The 20,441-nt window shown below is 36.6% G+C and overlaps 1 protein-coding gene across 6 annotated transcripts in view; it reads right to left on the bottom strand.

Moving 5' to 3' along the window:
• Window positions 1–1,662: 1,662 nt before the first annotated feature.
• ZCCHC4 (zinc finger CCHC-type containing 4) overlaps window positions 1,663–20,441 on the bottom strand; it is a 47,841-nt gene continuing 29,062 nt past the window's right edge. Inside the window, exons 8-13 of one of the 6 annotated variants that reach the window (XM_055588175.1) lie at window positions 19,116–19,216; window positions 11,037–11,158; window positions 10,705–10,780; window positions 7,879–7,930; window positions 7,240–7,384; window positions 1,663–2,375 (exon numbers count right to left, since the gene is read on the bottom strand). In XM_055588175.1, the coding sequence (XP_055444150.1) occupies window positions 2,240–2,375; window positions 7,240–7,384; window positions 7,879–7,930; window positions 10,705–10,780; window positions 11,037–11,158; window positions 19,116–19,216 (632 nt within the window). In that variant the 3' untranslated portion in view covers window positions 1,663–2,239. Of the gene's footprint in view, window positions 2,376–2,434; window positions 6,565–7,239; window positions 7,385–7,878; window positions 7,931–10,704; window positions 10,781–11,036; window positions 11,159–19,115; window positions 19,217–20,441 lie in introns of those variants that run through there. The other 5 variants (XM_055588176.1, XM_055588174.1, XM_055588177.1 and 2 more) reach the window with 5 other exon arrangements.

Raw genomic sequence — 20,441 nt, 5'->3', positions numbered from 1 at the left:
CCTGACTTCAGGCTCTACTACAAAGCCACAGTTATCAAGACAGTATGGTACTGGCACAAAGACAGAAATATAGATCAATGGAACAAAATAGAAAGCCCAGAGATAAATCCACGCACATATGGACACCTTATCTTCGACAAAGGAGGCAAGAATATATAATGGATTAAAGACAATCTCTTTAACAAGTGGTGCTGGGAACTCTGGTCAACCACTTGTAAAAGAATGAAACTAGAACACTTTCTAACACCATACACAAAAATAAACTCAAAATGGATTAAAGATCTAAACGTAAGACCAGAAACTATAAAACTCCTAGAGGAGAACATAGGCAAAACACTCTCTGACATACATCACAGCAGGATCCTCTATGACCCACCTCCCAGAATATTGGAAATAAAAGCAAAAATAAACAAATGGGACCTCATTAACCTTAAAAGCTTCTGCACATCAAAGGAAACTATTAGCAAGGTGAAAAGACAGCCTTCAGAATGGGAGAAGATAATAGCAAATGAAGCAACTGACAAACAACTAATCTCGAGGATATACAAGCAACTCCTACAGCTCAACTCCAGAAAAATAAATGACCCAATCAAAAAATGGGCCAAAGAACTAAATAGACATTTCTCCAAAGAAAACATACAGATGGCTAACAAACACATGAAAAGATGCTCAACATCACTCATTATCAGAGAAATGCAAATCAAAACCACTATGAGGTACCATTTCACACCAGTCAGAATGGCTGCGATCCAAAAGTCTACAAGTAATAAATGCTGGAGAGGGTGTGGAGAAAAGGGAACCCTCTTACACTGTTGGTGGGAATGCAAACTAGTACAGCCACTATGGAGAACAGTGTGGAGATTCCTTAAAAAACTGGAAATAGACATGCCTTATGATCCAGCAATCCCACTGCTGGGCATACACACTGAGAAAACCAGAAGGGAAAGAGACACGAGTACCCCAATGTTCATCGCAGCACTGTTTATAATAGCCAGGACATGGAAGCAACCTAGATGTCCATCAGCAGATGAATGGATAAGCAAGCTGTGGTACATATACACAATGGAGTATTATTCAGCCATTAAAAAGAATACATTTGAATCAGTTCTAATGAGGTGGATGAAACTGGAGCCTATTATACAGAGTGAAGTAAGCCAGAAAGAAAAACACCAATACAGTATACTAACGCATATATATGGAATTTAGAAAGATGGTAACAATAACCCTGTGTACGAGACAGCAAAAGAGACACTGATGTATAGAACAGTCTTATGGAGTCTGTGGGAGAGGGAGAGGGTGGGAAGATTTGGGAGAATGGCATTGAAACATGTAAAATATCATGTATGAAATGAGTTGCCGCCAGGTTCGATGCACGATACTGGATGCTTGGGGCTGGTACACTGGGACGACCCAGAGGGATGGAATGGGGAGGGAGGAGGGAGGAGGGTTCAGGATGGGGAACACATGTAAACCTGTGGCGGATTCATTTTGATATTTGGCAAATCTAATACAGTTATGTAAAGTTTAAAAATAAAATAAAATTTAAAAAAAAAAAAAAAAGAAACATCCTGCATAAGTTAAAAGACAATAAGACGACAGAGCAAGTCATAATTCAACAAACATTTAGGTGATTCTATACCATCAAAGGATAACTGCAAAGAGTAGTTGAAAAATTAATATTTAATATTAATATAACCATAATTGTTTTAGACTGCCTTTGTCAAAATTCTTTCCATCTTCAGATTCTGTCTTAAAAAAACAACAACTGTACACTGTATTTCTCTTTACAAGTGAGATTTAAGCCACTGTACAGTATTTTAACATTTAATTTAAAATATCTAACAACATATTCCTATGTTCAATATAAACAAAACCTCAGGTTTTCATTCTTATTTTTTTCTTTGTTTCTGCAAAAGAATGCTCTGTGCCCATTTTTCAGATAAAAGAGGCTAAAATAATATGACTGGAAGAGATGTAAAGAGAGAAAAAAGGCACCAAAAGCTAGTAAGTCAGTGAAGGTCTCCAGAGGGGCTGCAGTGTGTGTGTGTGTGTGTGTGTGTGGGGAGGGGGGTATTAAGGGGGGGTGTCTATAAACCAGCAAAATACCACCTCCTTATTTTCAAGCTTAGAAAGGTGCATACCTTTGAAAGCAACAGAATTTAAGTCTAACATGGCACTTTCAGAAAATGGCATCAAAGGTTGGACTATAAATCTTTCTTATTCTCAAGTCACTGGACATTTAAGAGCAAAGATATTGATGGGTTCTTTCTCTCCTTTTCTTCTTCCTTGTAGCAGATGTATGATTCATGGATTGTCCTTTAGTGGTCTCCATTTTCATCTTATTGCTTTTTCTTTGCTTCTGCTTTCTGACAGCTCTGAAAAACAAGGTGCTAAATTATTTTGGAGAATGAGCACAGTGAATTATGTAATTATGTTGAAGTTTAATTAACTAGCTAACTAAATAAGAAAACAGAAGGGAAAGAATTTACTGTATTATAAGCATAAATCCTCAGAATCCTAACCACAGTAACAAGGAGATATAGTCCTGACCAAGCAAAATGTTTTAGAGAAGAAATTTCTTTGAAAGATGGTTACTACAGATTTAGAACAATCTATTCAGGACAAATACACCACAGAGGTAAATAGTCAAGCCAATGAGTTGGGAGGGTTTTTTTTTTCCCCCTTGTACATCTGTACTGCTCAACTCAGCACTTCTATCTCCAAATCCCTGAATTACATATTTCAGAAAAAGACCGATACATTGACAGTTAGCAATGGTAGAAAAATGCTGCAGCTCTGAAAAGGCTTACAGAAGCTCATCTTATAGTCTTAATTTTCCTTTCCTCAGTATCCTAAAAGCCTGACAAGTGCCATACAGGATGTCCACATTTAGTGGTCTCTTGAAGACTGGCTTCAAAATGAATAAGCTGAAAGTCAATCTCTAAAAAATATTAAATCATACCAGAAAACAAAAACAGATCCTTTGTTTCAGGTGCTCTCTGAACTAAGTTACAGGCAATCTATAGCTGAGAAAGATTACTGGTCTGTTCATTCACTTTCTCCAAGCTAGCAGAATCATGCCATTTATCATATCATGAACAAAGGGGTGGGCTGGGGCTGCCAGCACTGGCAAACCTGGAAACTTCCAAGGCTGCCCAGCAATATCAACTGTTAGACTCCTTCTTATAAACCACCACAAGTCCTAGGGGAAAGCTTCTTCTTGATCTTCCCAGGACCAAAATCTGGGAAAGCAGCTTCATATACAGTATATAATCTCCTAGTGGACAAACCCAGCCTCTCTTTTGGTTCCATCAGTATACGTGTTAAGTGTTGGGAATACGAACATGAATGGGCACATCTGACTTCAAGGAGCTGGGAGACAGACAAGACAGACAGACATCACCCTTCCCTTTCCTTCTCCTCACTTTTTCTTTTTTAGGGAAAGAAACTGAGGCTAAGAAATCATCTATGAGGAGTTGGCAGAACCAGCATGATTCAGGGAACTGTGCTCTTAATTTTACCTTGATACTACATACACTACTATAAATTATTCAGGTATATAAAATGCTCAGCATATAGTAACTCCTAAATAAATACTAGCTATTATTAGTAGCTCCACATGACTACTATTCAGAATTTTGCTTGGTAATTTAATATTTTTCCATGTTTAGATTTTGCACTAGGGTATCTTTTAAGTTCAAAATAAAACAAAATAGTCATCTTCGTTCTGTTTTGTGCATGTTATAAAAGTTTCCTTTTTTTCTAGCCATTTATTTTAAAGTAGGAAAATGTCCTGGAAAGTGATGATTTAGCAAATGTGATGACGTATAATCTCTTGATGGCAAAATCAATGACGTTATTATGCATGCCTGTATACAAAATTCAAACAAATTTTCTTTGGCTTATCCACTGATAAGAACATGAACCAGATTTCACTAGAAGATATGGTAAACAAAAACAGAAAGAAAATACTCATTTGTAATATGAATAAACAAAACGTTCCAGAGGTAGAGTCTTTAAACAGTGATAAACTGAGTATAAATCAGCTGGCTGTTTTATTTTGCCTTAAAATTAAATTGACCTGGTATTGATATTTGTCCTCTAAATTACAAGTATTTATGTGACTGATAAAACGAGCTAACCACAAGAGGGAGCCAGCATCATTCTAGTTCATAACCAAACGAAAACTAATACTAAGGAAACTAAAGTAACATAAGACAACTATGAAACACACAAGATGAAAAGACCTTTTATGCCATATAGGCTAAAAAAAAACAGCATAAAAATTATTTTTTACTATTATAAAAAGTTCATGCCTTGTCAATTCATTGTAAAAACTTTTTGAAAGCAATACCTGAAAATAACCATTAACAATTTAGGTGTCTTCTCTAAGAGAAGGTGATATTATTCAAGAATTATCAGGTATACCACGTCCTAAAAGATTTGGTCTTAAATTAAAATTGATAAAATCTAGTACTGAAAGACACTACATGATTTTCCTCAATGAAAACAATATATTACTAACAAATAGACTAGTCAGAGCTATTTAAGAACCAAGGAAGAGCCTACAGTGTATTACCAAAATGCAAATTCAGTTTCCATGCATCATAAAATCACAGGATCAAAGGCTGAGCATGATACCAACTCCTGTTTGCAACTAGAATTAAACTGTAAATAGTAAAACACCCCTAGATCACCCCTACTTTATGAGACTGTATTCTATTCTTAAAGGTTTATAAGGAAAAGTATTTTCTAAGACTCAATATACCTCTTTAATTAATTTTTATAATACCACTTCTACCCTTTATTACTTAGTGGGAATAATTATTTAAAGTAGATTCAATATGGGCTTCCCTGGTGGCTCCAATGGTAAAGAATCTGCTTGCAATGCAAGTGACTCAGGTTTGACCCCTGGGTTGGGAAGATCCCTTGGAGAAAGAAATGGCCACCCACTTCAGTATTCTTGCCTAGAGAATTCCATGGACAGAGGAGCCTGGCAGGCTACAGTTCATAGGGTTGCAAAGAGTCAGACACGACTAAGTTACTGACACTCTCATTTCCACTTTTCAATGGAAAAGGTAGTAGGCAGAATTCAAATGGCTGGGCTTTAATGGAAAAAAATTTCTACTGACCAAAAAAATAAAAACAGATGGAAAAGAATACAATCGTAAGTAGTTAGTAAAGCATCAAGTATTCAGGTTGGTACAAAAGTAATTGTTAAGGACCCTGAATTTTAAATTATTATAGCTAGACTCAAACACATCTTTATTAATCAAAATAGGAACCATTACAATCAACACACATTTGCCCATGAGAAATAAGTTTGTTTATCCCTGTAGCATAAAAATCTGTGCTTCAGGATTTGACGAACTCTTGGAAAGCGTTTTCTGCTGCCTGCTGGTTGTGGAAGCATTTTCCCTGCAAAAAGTTGTTGAGATGCTTGAAGATGTGATAAGTGGTTGGCGAGAGGTCAGGTGAATATGGTGGAAGAGGCAAAACTTTGTAGTCCAATTCATTCAACTTTTGAAGCAGCTGTGTGACATGCGGTCAGGCGATGTTGTGGAGAATTGGGCCCATTCTGTTGACCAATACTGACTGCAGGCATTGCAATTTTTGGTGCATCTCATCGATTTGCTGAGCATACTTATCAGATGTAATGGTTTCCGCAGGCTTCAGAGAGCTGTAGTGGATCAGACAGGTTAGCAGACCACCAAACAGTGACCATGACCTTTTATGGTATTAGTGTGGCCTTGGGAAGTGCACTGGAGTTTGTCCTTGGTCCAACCACTGAGCTGGTCATTGACAACTGTCATATAAAATCTACTTTTCATCACGCATTACAATCCAATCAAGAAATGTTGCACAGAATAAGAGAAACTGCTGCTGCTAAGTCGCATTGGTTGTGTCCAACTCTGTGCAACCCCATAGACGGCAGCCCACCAGGTTCCCCCGTCCCTGGGATTCTCCAGGCAAGAACACTGGAGTGGGTTGCCATTTCCTTCTCCAATGCATGAAAGTGAAAAGTGAAAGTGAAGTCGCTCAGTCGTGTCTGACTCTTAGCGACCCCATGGACTGCAGCCTACCAGGCTCCTCCAGCCATGGGATTTTCCAGGCAAGAGTACTGGAGTGGGGTGCCATGGCCTTCTCCGAGAATAAGAGATGACACTTCAAAACAATTACTTTTTTTATTTTTGATCAGCTCATGAGGCAACCATTTATTGAGCTTTTTCACTTTTCCAATTTGCTTGAAATGCCAAACGACCATAGGATGGTCAATGTTGAGTTCTTCAGCAATTTCTCTGTAAGGGGATCAGCTTCAATGATGGCTCTCAATCGGTCGTTGTCAACCTCCTATGGCCAGCTGTATTACACTCCTCATCTTCAAGGCTCTTGTCTCCTTTACAGAACTTCTTGAACCACCACTGCACTGTACATATGCTAGCAGTTCCTGGGTCAAACGCATTGTTGATGTTGTGAGTTGTCTCTGCTGCTTTACAACCCATTTTGACCTCGAATAAAAGAATTGCTCAAATTTGTTTTTTTGTCTAATATCATTTCTATAGTCTAAAATAAATATAAAATAAACAATAACTCATTAGCAAAAAAGAAATGAAATGTGCGTTAAAAGGATGTATAAAGTAACATCTATTTAAGAATGTATTCCAGTATCAAATGGCAAAATTCAACAATGCAAGACCGCAATTACTTCTGCACCAACCTAACACTTCTAATACTAAAAGATGTTTTTTTCATCACAAGTTATATGATTGCTCAAAATTTTTATCCTGATCTCAATTTTAATGTAATATTAAACTTAGCTATCTGGTTTTCACATCAGCAAAACAAGAGGACTCAATCAATACATGTCATCCCTTTAGTTTAAAAAGAAAAAAATGTAATCACAAGGTAGCCCATTTGAAATACCAATATTTCTAAATCAACTACTGTCATTGGTATATAAAGTTGCTCTGAATTGTAACAACTATATTATATACACGTATAGGAAAGTTAGTCAGTCATTTTCTACCTTATATTTTGGTTATTTACTGGTCTTGCCTGTAAAATCTTAGGCTCTCTGACTCACCCTGATACCCTTCCTCCCCATCTATGCAAACAATGCCTGACACTGACAGCAACAATTAATTCAGCACTTATGGATCCTTCAGTTATTGCACACTTTTGTGGACTGTTCTGTACACAAGAAAAATTTTTTCTAGTAAATAAAGGAATTCAACTAACTTGTTAACTTTCTTAGATGTAGAGATGTTAGGACAAGCACTCCGTTTATGATCTAATTCACCACAAATAAAGCAGCCGTCTTTAGGGCCCTTGCAAGAATGATCTGGAAGAGCACAGTGATTGCAAATGCTACAGTGGATCCAGGCTGTAAAATAAAAAATTAGGTTTTAGAAGAGGTTCATTTAATAGAATTTTTCATTAGATTAATCTTTATGATGAGGAAGTATGAATAGTGTTTACTTCAAATATTGTGATCGCTTTGCCTAGCTAATTATAGTTTGGCTAAAGAGGCCAAGGTTAACAGATTGGAATCCCACATAAACCAGCTAACTTCTTTCTGATACGTGGCAACAAATTCCACCCTTCTGCAATGAGTCACAAACCACTGATACAATGGGGACTGGCTGAACAATACAAAATCCTCCTAAAATAAGCCAAACCAAACAAGGTAAAGTCATCTCTCTCTGAAGAAGAGAAAGTTCATTTTAATAAGTGTAAAAATTAAAAAGAAAGTAAATTAATGTAAGTCTCTATATTAATTTTTTTCTTTTGTAAATACAGTTCAATAAAAATTCTATTTAGATGAAGAAAAACCCAAATGTTTTCATAGGATCTCAAACACTAAGTCTAAATACTTACAAGGCTTTACACACTTTTTGCAGAGAAAGCAATGGTTCCATTTCCTGCCATCCTACAAAAACAATTTTTAAATTATGATTAATTTGTCATTAAGAATCAAGTCCGATAATTAAAAATTAAAATGGCTTATTAAAAGCTGTGTGAATTATTCATTCCTTATTTCTCACTTTCCTGAGCTTTACAATTAAATACTTTGATTTTAATTTATGCATTTCTCCACTCAACTCAAATGCCCCAGATTCCTTAACACTAAAACTGGGGGATTTATTTAAATGATCTTGAAAGTCCACTCGAGATAAATCAACCCAAACTGCATGAAGAAGGACTCAAAGAAAATTTCAAGAGAATTAATGACTCATAGTTTTTATAGTCTATCTGACATAATCCTTAATAACGTTCATATTTGAGAAAATCTAATTTAGAAGGAGGGAGGTTACTATCTGGGTAATTTAAAAACTATGAAATAAAACATACCTTAAAAAGTACATGAAATGCATACATCCAGTTTAGTGAGTATTATAAAGTGAACACTGAAGAACCCAGTAAGTCAAGAGACAGAATACCATCAGTCCCCTGGACGTTTCCCCATATGCCCCTTTCTAGTCCAGCATTCCTCCTTCCCCACTGAGAAACACCTATCCTAGCTTTTCTGATGCTCACTTCCTTGTTTTTATCTTTTCCACTTATGTGTGCATATCTAAATTTAAAAAATTGTTTCTTTTTTTTCTCATTTTGTAATTTGTATGATTTGGGCATAATTTTTTTTTAATGAAGAATACAGACACTTTCTAAACTAATTGGAAATATATATAATCAATGTTACCATAGTAAAAAACCAGTATAACCAGTAATACAATTATAAAGTTATAAAAAATGTACTTTCCAATAGTTATAAAAATATAGCCTTTCCTTTAGAGAATAATATGTGCTTATCAGCCAACTAAACTTCACATGTTCTTTTGGACTGGATTTAGTTAAAATAACAGAATATCCCAAGGGTGATCCTGCCTCCCTAACAATGTCACTAGGAGGCGTGTCCTCTGCAGTCCCTCCCCACCCGTGAAAAGCCCTGTCTACTAGTGCTGCATGAGGAGTAAATGACCCAGTCCATGTACAGCACTTAAGACAGGGCCTGGCACATAAAAAGTCCTGTTATTAACTGCTGCTTCATCAGAACAGTGATTGGTATCTAATAATTCAATGCCTTATTTGAAACAATTTTGCCCTCAACAAAATTTAGTCCTCATTTAGTGCCTTATTTGAAACACTAATAATTTTGGCAGTCACACAGTACCATATAAAAATAACTCAAAAATTATTAATGATAATGAAGGCAACTAAATATTTTTAAAAGCCTGCAGTACTTTATGATTAGAGAAAGGTACTGTATTAAAATATAATTAATAAACAATAATTCACTAACTTGTTGTTCTTGTTCAATTGCTAAGCCGTGCCCAGTGCTTTGCGATCCCATGGACTGCAGGCTCCTCTGTTCTCCACTATCTCCCAGAGTTTGCTCAAATTCATGTCCATTGAGTTGGTGATGCTATACAACCATGTCATCCTCTGCTGCCTCCTTCTCCTTTTGCCTTCTATCTTTCCCAAGCATCAGGGTCTTTTCCAATGAATCAGCTCTTTGCATCAGGTGGCCAAAGTATTGGAGCTTCAGCAACAGACCTTTCAATGAATATTCAGGGTTGATTTCCTTAGGATTGACTGATTTGATCTCCTTGCTGGTCAAGGACCGCTCAAGAGTCTTCTCCAACACTACTATTCAAAAGCATCCGTCTTTGAAGCTCAGCTTTCTTTATGATTCAACATTCACACCCGTACATGACTACTGAAAAAACCATAGCTTTGACTATATGGACTTTGTCAGCAAAGGGATGTCTTTGCTTTTTATTATGCTATTTAGGTTTATCATAGCTTTCCTTCCAAGGAGCAAATGTCTTTTAATTTCATGGCTGCAGTCACCATCTGCAGTGATTTTGGAGCCCAAGAAAATAAAATCTGTCACTGCTTCTATTTTTTCCTGATCTATTTGCCATGAAGTGATGGGACTGGATTTCATGATCTTAGATTTTTGAATGTTGAGTTTCAAGCCAGTTTTTTCACTCTCCTCTTTAGAGGCTCTTTAGTTCCTCTTCACTTTCTGCCATTAGAGTAGTATCATGTGCATATCTGAGGCTGTTGATATTTCCCTTGGCAATCTTGATTCCAGCTTGTGAGTCATCCAGCTTAGCATTTCACATGATGTACTCTGCATATAAGTTAAATAAGCAGTATGACAATATACACTCTTGATGTACTCCTTTCCCAATTTTGAACCAGTCCATTGTTCCATATTAAGTTCTAACTGTTGCTTCTTGACCCGCATACAGGTTCCTTAGGAGACACATAAAGTGGTCTGGTACTTGCATCTCTTTAAGAATTTCCCACAGTTTGTTGTGATCCACACAGTCAAAGGCTTTAGCATAATCAATGAAGCAGAAGTAGATGTTTCTCTGGAATTCTCTTGCTTTCTCCATGGCCCAATGAATATTGGCAATTTGATCTCTGGTTCTTCTGGCTTTTCTCGACCCAGCTTGCACATCTGGAAGTTCTTGGTTCACGTATTGCTGAAGCCTAGCTTGAAGGATTTTGAGCATAACCTTGCTAGCATGCGAAATGAACACAACTGTATAGTAGTTTGAACATTCTTTGGCATTAATACAGTAATATGAATTATAATATTAAAAAAATAGCATTAAGCAAATGTAATGAAACTAATGAACTAAAATAAAACTAACATATTTGAGTAAAAACACATTCTAAAGAAAACTATACCTTGGATGTACAAGAATTACAATGTTCACAGTGTTGATTCTCTAGAGAAACATATCGTTGACACAGTGGGCAAAATCTAAGGAGAAAAGAAAGATTCAATGAAATGAGCTGCATATATTTATACCTATTGAGATTCACAAGGTAGATAAAAGTTCACAAGGCATGTTACAAAAACTCGGTATAATTCAAATTAAATTCAATACGACATTTTAGGCGACATTTAATAATAATAAAAGTACTACATGAGTCAATATGAAAGGCATTTTTGTGTCAGATATACGGAACTTCATTTTCAGTGACTCATGTATTTCAAGGTCCCTCTATGATCTTACCTGTACCCTTCTTCAATAGGAAGGATTACTTTGTTAGGTGGGATATTCGTGAAAATACGCACAGGAGACTGTTTCCGTCCCGTCTTTCCATGTTTATAAAGTGCATGATTATCATAATCTACCTAGAAAGTAAAAAAAAAAAAAAAAAAATTAAAATTTCTCAACTGTGTCAACATTTGTTAAGACTCTTTAACCAATAAGTGAACAAACTGATGCCAAGATACAAATTAAATCAGAGCATTTAACAAGAAGTTCTTAAAAGCAAGAGTTTATTAGTTAACAGATTCAGAGAGGACTCCATGAGAGTAAAATTTTATTATAAAAAAGTTAAAATTTGTTATGACAAATCCATGTTACCTGGGATTAAGAGAAGAACTCTAATCTTGTATCCAATGCAACAGACTCTGCAAGAAGGGCTATTACATAATTAAGAATTTAGCTTTGGGGATTAAAAAATTCCACCTTTGATGATCTGTGCCAGCTTGGTTAGGGTTTTTCCCTGTCTGCATTCACTGCATGTCAGTTTTCAGCTCCCTGAGGCTCAGTGCCACCTTGGTTTGGCCCTCCACCGTCACCTTCTGACAGAGCCAGGTCGAGACCAGGCAGTGGCTCTGCCGCTCACTTGTTATATGACCTCAGGCAAGCCTGCATCATTTTCATCTGGAAAAGGAGGTTACTAACACTTACCTTAGAGTTGCTGTGAAAGTTAAATGAGCCAGTGTATGTAAAACACTGAATTCAGGACCTGGCATATGTTGGTGATAGAAGGATGGAGACAGAGGGAAATCAACTACAGTTCTCCCCACAATGACTACTTCAAGCATTCACCTCTCTCCTTAATATCCCTAACTCAACTTTCCATTTCTACAGATTATCTGGAAAGTAAACTGAAACCAACAAGCATGATTCTTATCAGCTTCTGGCTCCCGTCTCCTCCTCCAGCCTATCAACCATAAACATTCTCAGTTTGGTTTTAAAACTGCCGTGAATTCCACCTAGTCACTAAGTCCATCTTTCTTCAGATCATTAACTCTCAAAGTGTGGTGTCTGGATCAGCAATATCAGCATCACCTGGGATCATGTTAGAAATGCAATTTCTTGTCCCACCTAGGACCTAAAAACACAAACTCTGGGGGTGGGGCTTAGCAATCTGTATTTTTAACAAGACCTCTTCACACACTAAAGTTTGAGAAACACTGCTTTAGATCACCCATAAGAGTATTATGAGATTTTTATAAGATAGATCCCAACTTTCAAGTAATAAATTGTGTAGATTCTACATAAGATTACACTTAAGAATTTACAACAGAACTAACTCACAAGCTAGCTATTTAATGAGAGAACTGCAAAAATATAAGGCATAAGGCATCTCAGAAATTCCTGTCAAAGTGTCCAAAACTTTGGCCACCTGATGTGAAGAACTGACTCACTGGAAAAGAACCTTATGGCCTGATGCTGGGAAAGATTGAAGGCAGGAGGAAAAGGGGACGACAGAGGATGAGATGGTTGGATGGCATCACCGACTCGATGGACATGAGCTCTGGAAGATAGTGAAGGACAGGGAAGCCTGGCGTGCTGCAGTCCATGGGGTCGCAGAGTCAGACACAACTGAGCGACTGAACTGACTGAACTGGAGGCACTGAGCACAATGGAAAGAGAGGCCTTTAATGGGAGACTCCTAGGTTCTCCAATGGCCGTAGCACTGCTGGCTAGATGTACAGGGGAACAAATCTAGGAAGACTGATTAACAAGCTTCAGCAGTGGGGGGGAAAGAAAAGTACAAGGTGAGGAGACCCAACTAAATGAGAGACAGTGAGGAAAAAAGCCCTAGGGTGTTCTGCATGGTGAGCATACACAGGTCAGCGTAGTGAGTCCAGAGTCTAGAGTAACCATGTAAGAGTAGGTGTGGGCCTACAGCTGGATTGCTCAGGAGTATAACAACTACAGTATCATTAACAAGGAAAGGAGAAGAGGTTAGATCACTTTCACAGCTCTGCATTCAGTTGCTACATTTTAAGAGAGACATTAATAAAGCCAGTTCATTTCTACTGAAAGTAATGGGGATAAATAGGACTTACAGTTTTACAGACTGGGGGTGTTTATTCAGAAAAGAGAAGATTGGGAGGATCTGATGGCTATTTTATAACTGAAGGGGTGTCATGTGGAATAGAAATTAGACTTCTCCTTCATTGCTTTGGAAAATAGAAGTAGGACCAATGGTTAGAAGTTAATAGGGAGCATATTTTATCTCCATATGAGAAAATTTTCTAATGATTAGAGCTATTAAATAAATTGAGTTGCCTTGTAAGGCTGTAGGACTTTGCTCACTGAAAGCATTCAAGTGAGGCTAGATGGCTGCTTGTCATGAATTTAGTGGAGAGGATTATTATATTGGGAAGTTAGCCTATGCTAAAGCTATGCTTGTTTCCAACTTTAAAATTCTATGAATATATGTTACCTATTAGAGGCTAAGACACAAAAGTAGACTTTACTTCAATCACCTTAAAACAGTATTTTAAGTAGTTTTCTTTTAAAATGGTTTAAATTCATAATTTTTCCCTAACGCACTTCCTCAATGTACTCAGTAAATATATGGCACCTTATTAAATCCAACAAAGATATTCTGAACATTTATGACTGTCATAAGAAAAAAAATTCTTTCCAAGAGAATCTTATGAAGATTTTTAAATGCTGGAAAAGAGTATCTTAGAAAGACTTTAAGTAAATGGAATACTCCATGCAATAGAATAGATAGCAGATGGAAGAGAGAGGGGAAAAGAACAATTTCTTTATGATTACCCAAGGAGTCAGAGAATGTGTGTGTCAGGAAGGTGGTTGATTACTTGATTTTGCATAACCTAATTGAGATTATTATTATTTTTAAATGTGGGTTTGTTGTGCTAATTAACTATAAACATATGGTATGTAAAATGCATGCTGCTAGGGTAAATTAATGTACCTCTAACATACATCCATATTTCATAGCTTCATCCACACAAATAAACCTCCTATGGAAGTGCTGTAAAGCAAACACAATTTTGCAAATTGCATATCACTAGTGGTAGAGCTGATACACCATTTTCCCATCATTATCCCTGACATTTCACTCACAATGATGATGAGAGGCATTTTCAAATAGAAAATTTCTCCCATGGAACTGATTAATGTGATGAAGTACTGTATAGAAATGAGGGAAAGTACAAAATATCTGCAATTCCTAACTTTTAATTTTATCTATAAGCAAATGTCTTCTGCAACACAAGACTGAAACTAGTTCTATAGAAACCAAGACATTCAAGTCGACAATTACTCTGCACCTACTATGCTTGAAGTGTCATGCTGGGAAATAAAGATTAAATAAAAACAGTACATACTTGTATTTTCAGAACTCCCTAAAGTATGTTGTTTAATTTCATTATATTCAAAAGATCCCAAGTGAACTCTTCAGCTCCATCACTCAACTTCTGCCATAGCAATAAGGTTTTTTACATATATATTACATATATAATATGTAATATATTCATCAGGCTTAAGTCTAAAAGTAAAACTTATCTGCCATCCCTTTTTTGGTTCAATTATTTTATTTTACAGGTAAGGAAACAGAGACCTGGAAAGATAAAGTGACTTCCCCTCAAGATTAAAGAACTTCTAAAAGGTTAAAAACCTTATTCCATGTAACCTCTTATTTTAAATATCATATGTATACATACATATAGATACATACAGAAACATACACAGACATGTTTGTGTGTTATTCATCACTTCAAATCCATTAAATGTTTTATGTTTACTATATATTGAGTTTTGAGAATTTCTTGTCACCTTATAATTTACAATCATTTCTCAGAAATTCCTGTCAAAGTGTCTTCATTTCTTAACATGAAATCAGCCTCGAAAAACTGTTTTCTAATGGGATGATTTTTTTAAATGATAGCTTTAAAAAAAAAAAACCAGAAAAGCAAAGATCTCAACTTTTAACAATCCAGATAAATGTCCCAGACTAAGTAGAAACAAGAGATCATAGCATGTTCCAGGTGGAAGGGAAGTGAGATGATCCAGCTCAGATATGGTAAATACAAGACCTGAATCTACCACTCTCTGACCCTGACCCTGTGGCAGACATCACTAATCAATCATGCTACTTTCTGCCACTGAGTCTGGTATTCTCAACAAATTCTCCAGTAAGTCATTGACAATTCATCAGGCTTACGTCTAAAAGTAAAACTTATCTGCCATCCCTTTTCTGGTTCAATTATTTTATTTTACAGGTAAGGAAACAGAGACCTGGAAAGATAAAGTGACTTCCCTCAAGATTAAATAGCTTCTAAAAGGCAGTGCTAGGACTCAAACTTCTGACTCTAAATCAGAATTTTTCATTACCAAATCTTTCCTTTCTAGGTCTTAGATAACTATTTATTCTGTATTCATCAAGTGTTTTATCAATGAAGATTCTACATGATTTATATTTTATGAAGATTTGCAGCATTTCTGCCTTCCTCTAACCTAAAAAGTATTTCTGAAAAAAGAGATTTTGTGTGTCTGTGTGTTTTTGTTTTTTTTTTTACTGTATTGTGGTTTGGGGGCATATACTCATCTCAAGACCAAGTCAGAAAGAAAGCCTAATCAAGGTCTATGGGAAAAGATCTGTGAAGGAGGAGAGGAAACTTGCAAATTTTTCAATTGATGAAGGCAGTTTAATATAAAAGGGAAAAAATTACCACAAAATGAAGCTAAAGTAACAACAGAAAAAAAAAGAAAGAATGCAAAAAGTTTGGAAAGGATAATAAGTCTAGAGAAAGTCTCAAAACAAAAACAAAAAACAGAAAAAGCATCAAAGGTGAAGTACAATAAATGAGGGTTACATTCGCCCCAGGAGATCTGGCAAAATCTTCTCCCAGTGAGCATGTAATGGGGCAGTAGTTCTTATCTTTAGTAGGAATCACAAAAAAATAAAGATTTGTTTTGTTTTATAGTTTTATTCTAATTCTTCTCAAAAGTTGGCTTTCTCTTTAATTGAAAACACTACTTTCACGCTGTTTGATATACACGATCTAATTAGAACCTTTTCCCCCAATGCACTGAGTTATATAACTACTTTCAGTAAGCTTGGACCTTGGAACTAGTTATCAAAACTAAAACTCCAACATTTGTAAAAGTTCTTTTGTAGTAACACAGCCTGTCTAAACAAACAATAACTGGTTAATCCACATTAATTGCTCGCATCTGCCTTATCCTGGATTTGCCTTCTTCTGCCTCCTCACCATTTCAAACTCTTGCCCACAGTGAAAAAATGGAAATAAGTTTGAGCAAACTCGAGGAGATAGCGAAGGACAGGGAAGCCTGGCACGGTGCAATCCATGGGGTTGCAAAAAGTCAGATATGACCTAGTGACTGAACAACAACAAACTGTGGATGAAAGTTTTCTGATGTGTTTTACAATTTTAATGTCTCAGATGCTGTACAAACGAGACCTGAAGAAAAGTTTTACCCTGACTCTGGGACCATCTGAATGATGACAATATCAAGATGGTTTCAACAATGCTGATAGCAATGACCTTTATTCTACATTTGTTGTGGGTGAGGGACAAGGCTAAGCTTTTTAAGATATTATCTCAAGTAATTCTTAAAACCTTATGAGGCCGATATATTGTTACTATGCTCATTTAACAAGGTAAGTTTCAGAGAGTTAGATAAAATGTGTAGGCCTAGTTATTAAGTACCAGAACTAGGATTAAAACCTAGTTCCTTTTCAACTCCAGAGCTCATTCTCTTTTTCATTCAATTACTCACTCAATGTGTATAGGGCACCTACTATGTGCCAAACATTGTACTGTATGATTATTCACTGTCAAAGGCAGCAGGTGTACCTGGAAGCCAGAAATGGCTTGCTCAGTTAACATCTCTAGGCTATGTCAGCTATCTCTGCATTGCAACTGTCCATATTACAGTAGAAGCATCCTTCAGACAAGCAACAGAAAACTGGATGCCCTAAAAAGGAAAGTAAACCAGCTTTGAGAAGAATTATGATACAGATTTTGCCTAAAGCAGAGCTCAAGAAATCAAGGTTAAAATGACTTGTGCTACACAGTTTTGGAAAGGAATCTGTTAATGTGGTTCAACAGCCATGAAAATGTCCATTAAACTTGACAATGTAACTTTTGTAATTCTATTTCAGTTTTAGAAATTTATTTTAAGGGAGTTATGTACAATATTCGGAGAAGGCAATGACACCCCACTCCAGTACTCCTGCCTGGAAAATCCCATGGACGGGGAGCCTGGTAGGCTGTAGTCCATGGGATCGCTAGGAGTCGGACACGACTGAGCGACTTCACTTTCACTTTTCACTTTCATGCATTGGAGAAGGAAATGGCAACCCACTCCAGTGTTCTTGCCTGGAGAATCCCAGGGATGGGGGAGCCTGGTGGGCTGCCGTCTATGGGGTCGCACAGAGTCGGACACGACTAAAGTGACTTAGCTTAGCTTAGCTTATGTACAATATTAAAAAATTCTATGAATAAAAGATGTTTAAAGGTGGAAACAAACTCTTAAGTCTGAAAAAAGAGAGAATAACAATACAGTCCACTAATGAAATAATAAAGCATAAGATTATATAGCTACATTTTAAAATATACATTTATATAAGGCACCATGGAGGAAACAGAATTCATATTCATCTGCTATGATTACAAATATGTAAAAGTATTTTCTGAGAAGACTAGAAGTGAATACAGTTGACCCCTGAACAAGACAAGTTTGAACTGTGTGGGTCTACTTATTCATGGATCTTTTTCAATAGTAAATACTAGCAAAACAAATTTGGCTGTATCCACAGATGTGGAACCACAGATATGGAGAAAGTTCAAATACAGAGGGCTAATTATAAGTTATACACTGATTTCCAACTGCACCCCTAACCCCCTGATTATTCAAGGGTCAACTCTACTTCAACAATATATTTGTTGTTTGGAGTAGAATTACAGGTAGGATCTATGCCCTCATTTTTAGTAACACTGTTTCTCACATTATTTCTAAATAATTTTCATAATAGTATACATCTTCAGGATGTACAAAGATTAGAGCCAAGTGCTACAGGAATTATGCCTATTATCTTGTAATAGCATATAATATAATCTGCATATAATATAATATATATTATATAATAAATTATATAATATAATATAATCACTATGCTGTACACCTGAAAGTAACACAGTATGGTAAATGAACTATGCTGCAATCAATAAAAGAAAAGAATCAACTGCTGGCTTGAAATGACTAGTGAAGACTTTTACAATTTGGGGGCTGAAAAACCTTGATCAGAGACTAGTCAACTGCTCAGAAAACTCAAACAGAAAAATGTCATTACAGAAGAAGAAACAGTGCCCACTTGCTGACCACACATTGTGATGGCAACAACAGGGTTAAACTCAGAACTCAAGGAAATGAATCCAGGAGAGTGGACACTGAAGCAGACGAGCTGAACGGCAGGGACGTGAAGGAGAAGGTCTGGTCAGTGCCCTGAATCAGCACACTCACACCTCAGCATCTTCATTTCTCTGACACGCTAGTTGTTTCGACACGACTTTGGGCAAACCCCTCCTTGGAGCTCCTGGCATCCTCTGGACAACAAAGTAAAGTGTACACGGCATTCCACCCACCAGAAAAAGTGATTTACTTCTCCACCACCTCTGAATGGAGAAATTCCATGTTCATAATGATGATTCTGGGGTGCTGCCCACTCTCCTGGTGATGTGAAACATTAGATCATTTAGTTTAAAACCTGGCTGAGTTCAGAATTGCCTGGGAAGCTTGGTAAAATATTTTTTCTTACAGCTTTACCCTCTGATTTTGATTTAGTAGGCTTATTTTGGTACCTAAGAATCTATATTTTTAATAGGCACCCTAGAGATTACAGACACCAGGAACCACTGCACTAAGTTACATATGATAGAGTTTTAGTGTCTCATATAGCTTATAGTGTTTGCATTTACTAAAACTGATGGATAGTCCTACCAGAATATTTATTGAAGCAGAATATCCACTTCCCAACCATGCCAGAAAACAGAATATTTACTATACCTGGTAATCCAACATGCAGAAGTTTGGGAAAAACTGACAAATTCGGGATTCAAAAAAATAGGGGAAAATCCAGAATATGGGTAGTTCTTTCTGACTGTTATCTAATGGATCACAAAAAAACAGAAAAGAAAAAACTGATATCAGAGAAAACATAAAGAAGAGAGTTGTTACTGAAAAAAATATGGTATCGGGAGAAATTGTAATCCTTCAATACATTTAAATTATACAAAAGGAGAGACTATTTACTGGAGTACCATTTACAACTTGACTTTTCCCCAAAGTCAATGGAAACATTCTCGTATATTTAACCACAGCAACACGGGGTATGTATATAAAAGTTAACTTTATATGCATATCACTGTGGTCTAGGTAAAGGCAAAGATATTACCTAAAAAGTGAGAAATAAAAAATGAGTTTCACTATGAAGCACAAAGGTGGTTGTGACACAGTGGAAGGACTCCTAGACCAGAAGGCAGAAGGCCTTAGAGCTGAATCCTTCTCTCTGCCATAACTCACTACGCCAGCTTTCAGGGTGGATAAATCTTTTCTGAATCATGGGAGATTCTTATGAACAATTCCATCAAAATTTATTTTTATGAGAGACAGTGGACACAGCTATTATTTACAGAACACCTCGTACAGGCTGAGCACAATGCTAGGAACTTTTTTATATGTTATCTCTTTACCAACATCTGGCGTCAGATATTAATATAGTAATCTCATATCATAGATGGGGAAACCGAAGCTGCAAAATTTAAGCACTTTGTTCAAATTTATGCAGCTAATAAGCAGTAGAACCAAATTCAAGCTCACAGGGTTCTTTACTGCTTCCCCAACAACAATGACTTTTCCACTCTGAAAAGTAGACCTCAGAACCAAAAATAAGTAGGATACTTAGCACTATGAGTCACTTTTCAGATTTCATTTGCATCCTATCCCCAAAGCACACTATTTATATAGCACAATTAATGGAGAGGCTTGATCACTTAATTCCTGACACTCTTATATTTATCAATTTGCAGGCTGGAAACTGAAAAATGATTAAACTGACTAATTAGGCAATTATATAAAACACTTTGAAGTCCTAAACCACTTTAAGCTGAATATCCCCCAGTCATTAACCCACTTCTAGAGTCAGGTGTCCACGCGTGACTGCTAGGCTACTTGATGGCCAGCCTTCCCCAACAAATCTGTGCATAGTTCAGAGCTTTGGCCCAGAGGCTAGGTGCCCTTCTAGAGTTCTGGGTAAGGCTTCTGGAAGATGAAATATAAGGTCCATGAGGGCAGAGGTAAGTGTCCACTTACCACTCCATTTCCAGTACCTAA

Source organism: Bubalus kerabau, chromosome 7 (assembly GCF_029407905.1).
Source record: "Bubalus kerabau isolate K-KA32 ecotype Philippines breed swamp buffalo chromosome 7, PCC_UOA_SB_1v2, whole genome shotgun sequence".
In the NCBI taxonomy this organism is placed as follows: Eukaryota; Metazoa; Chordata; class Mammalia; order Artiodactyla; family Bovidae; genus Bubalus; species Bubalus kerabau.
The sequence above is the reverse complement of the archived record's forward strand: the minus strand, read 5'-3'. Positions and strand labels throughout refer to the sequence as shown.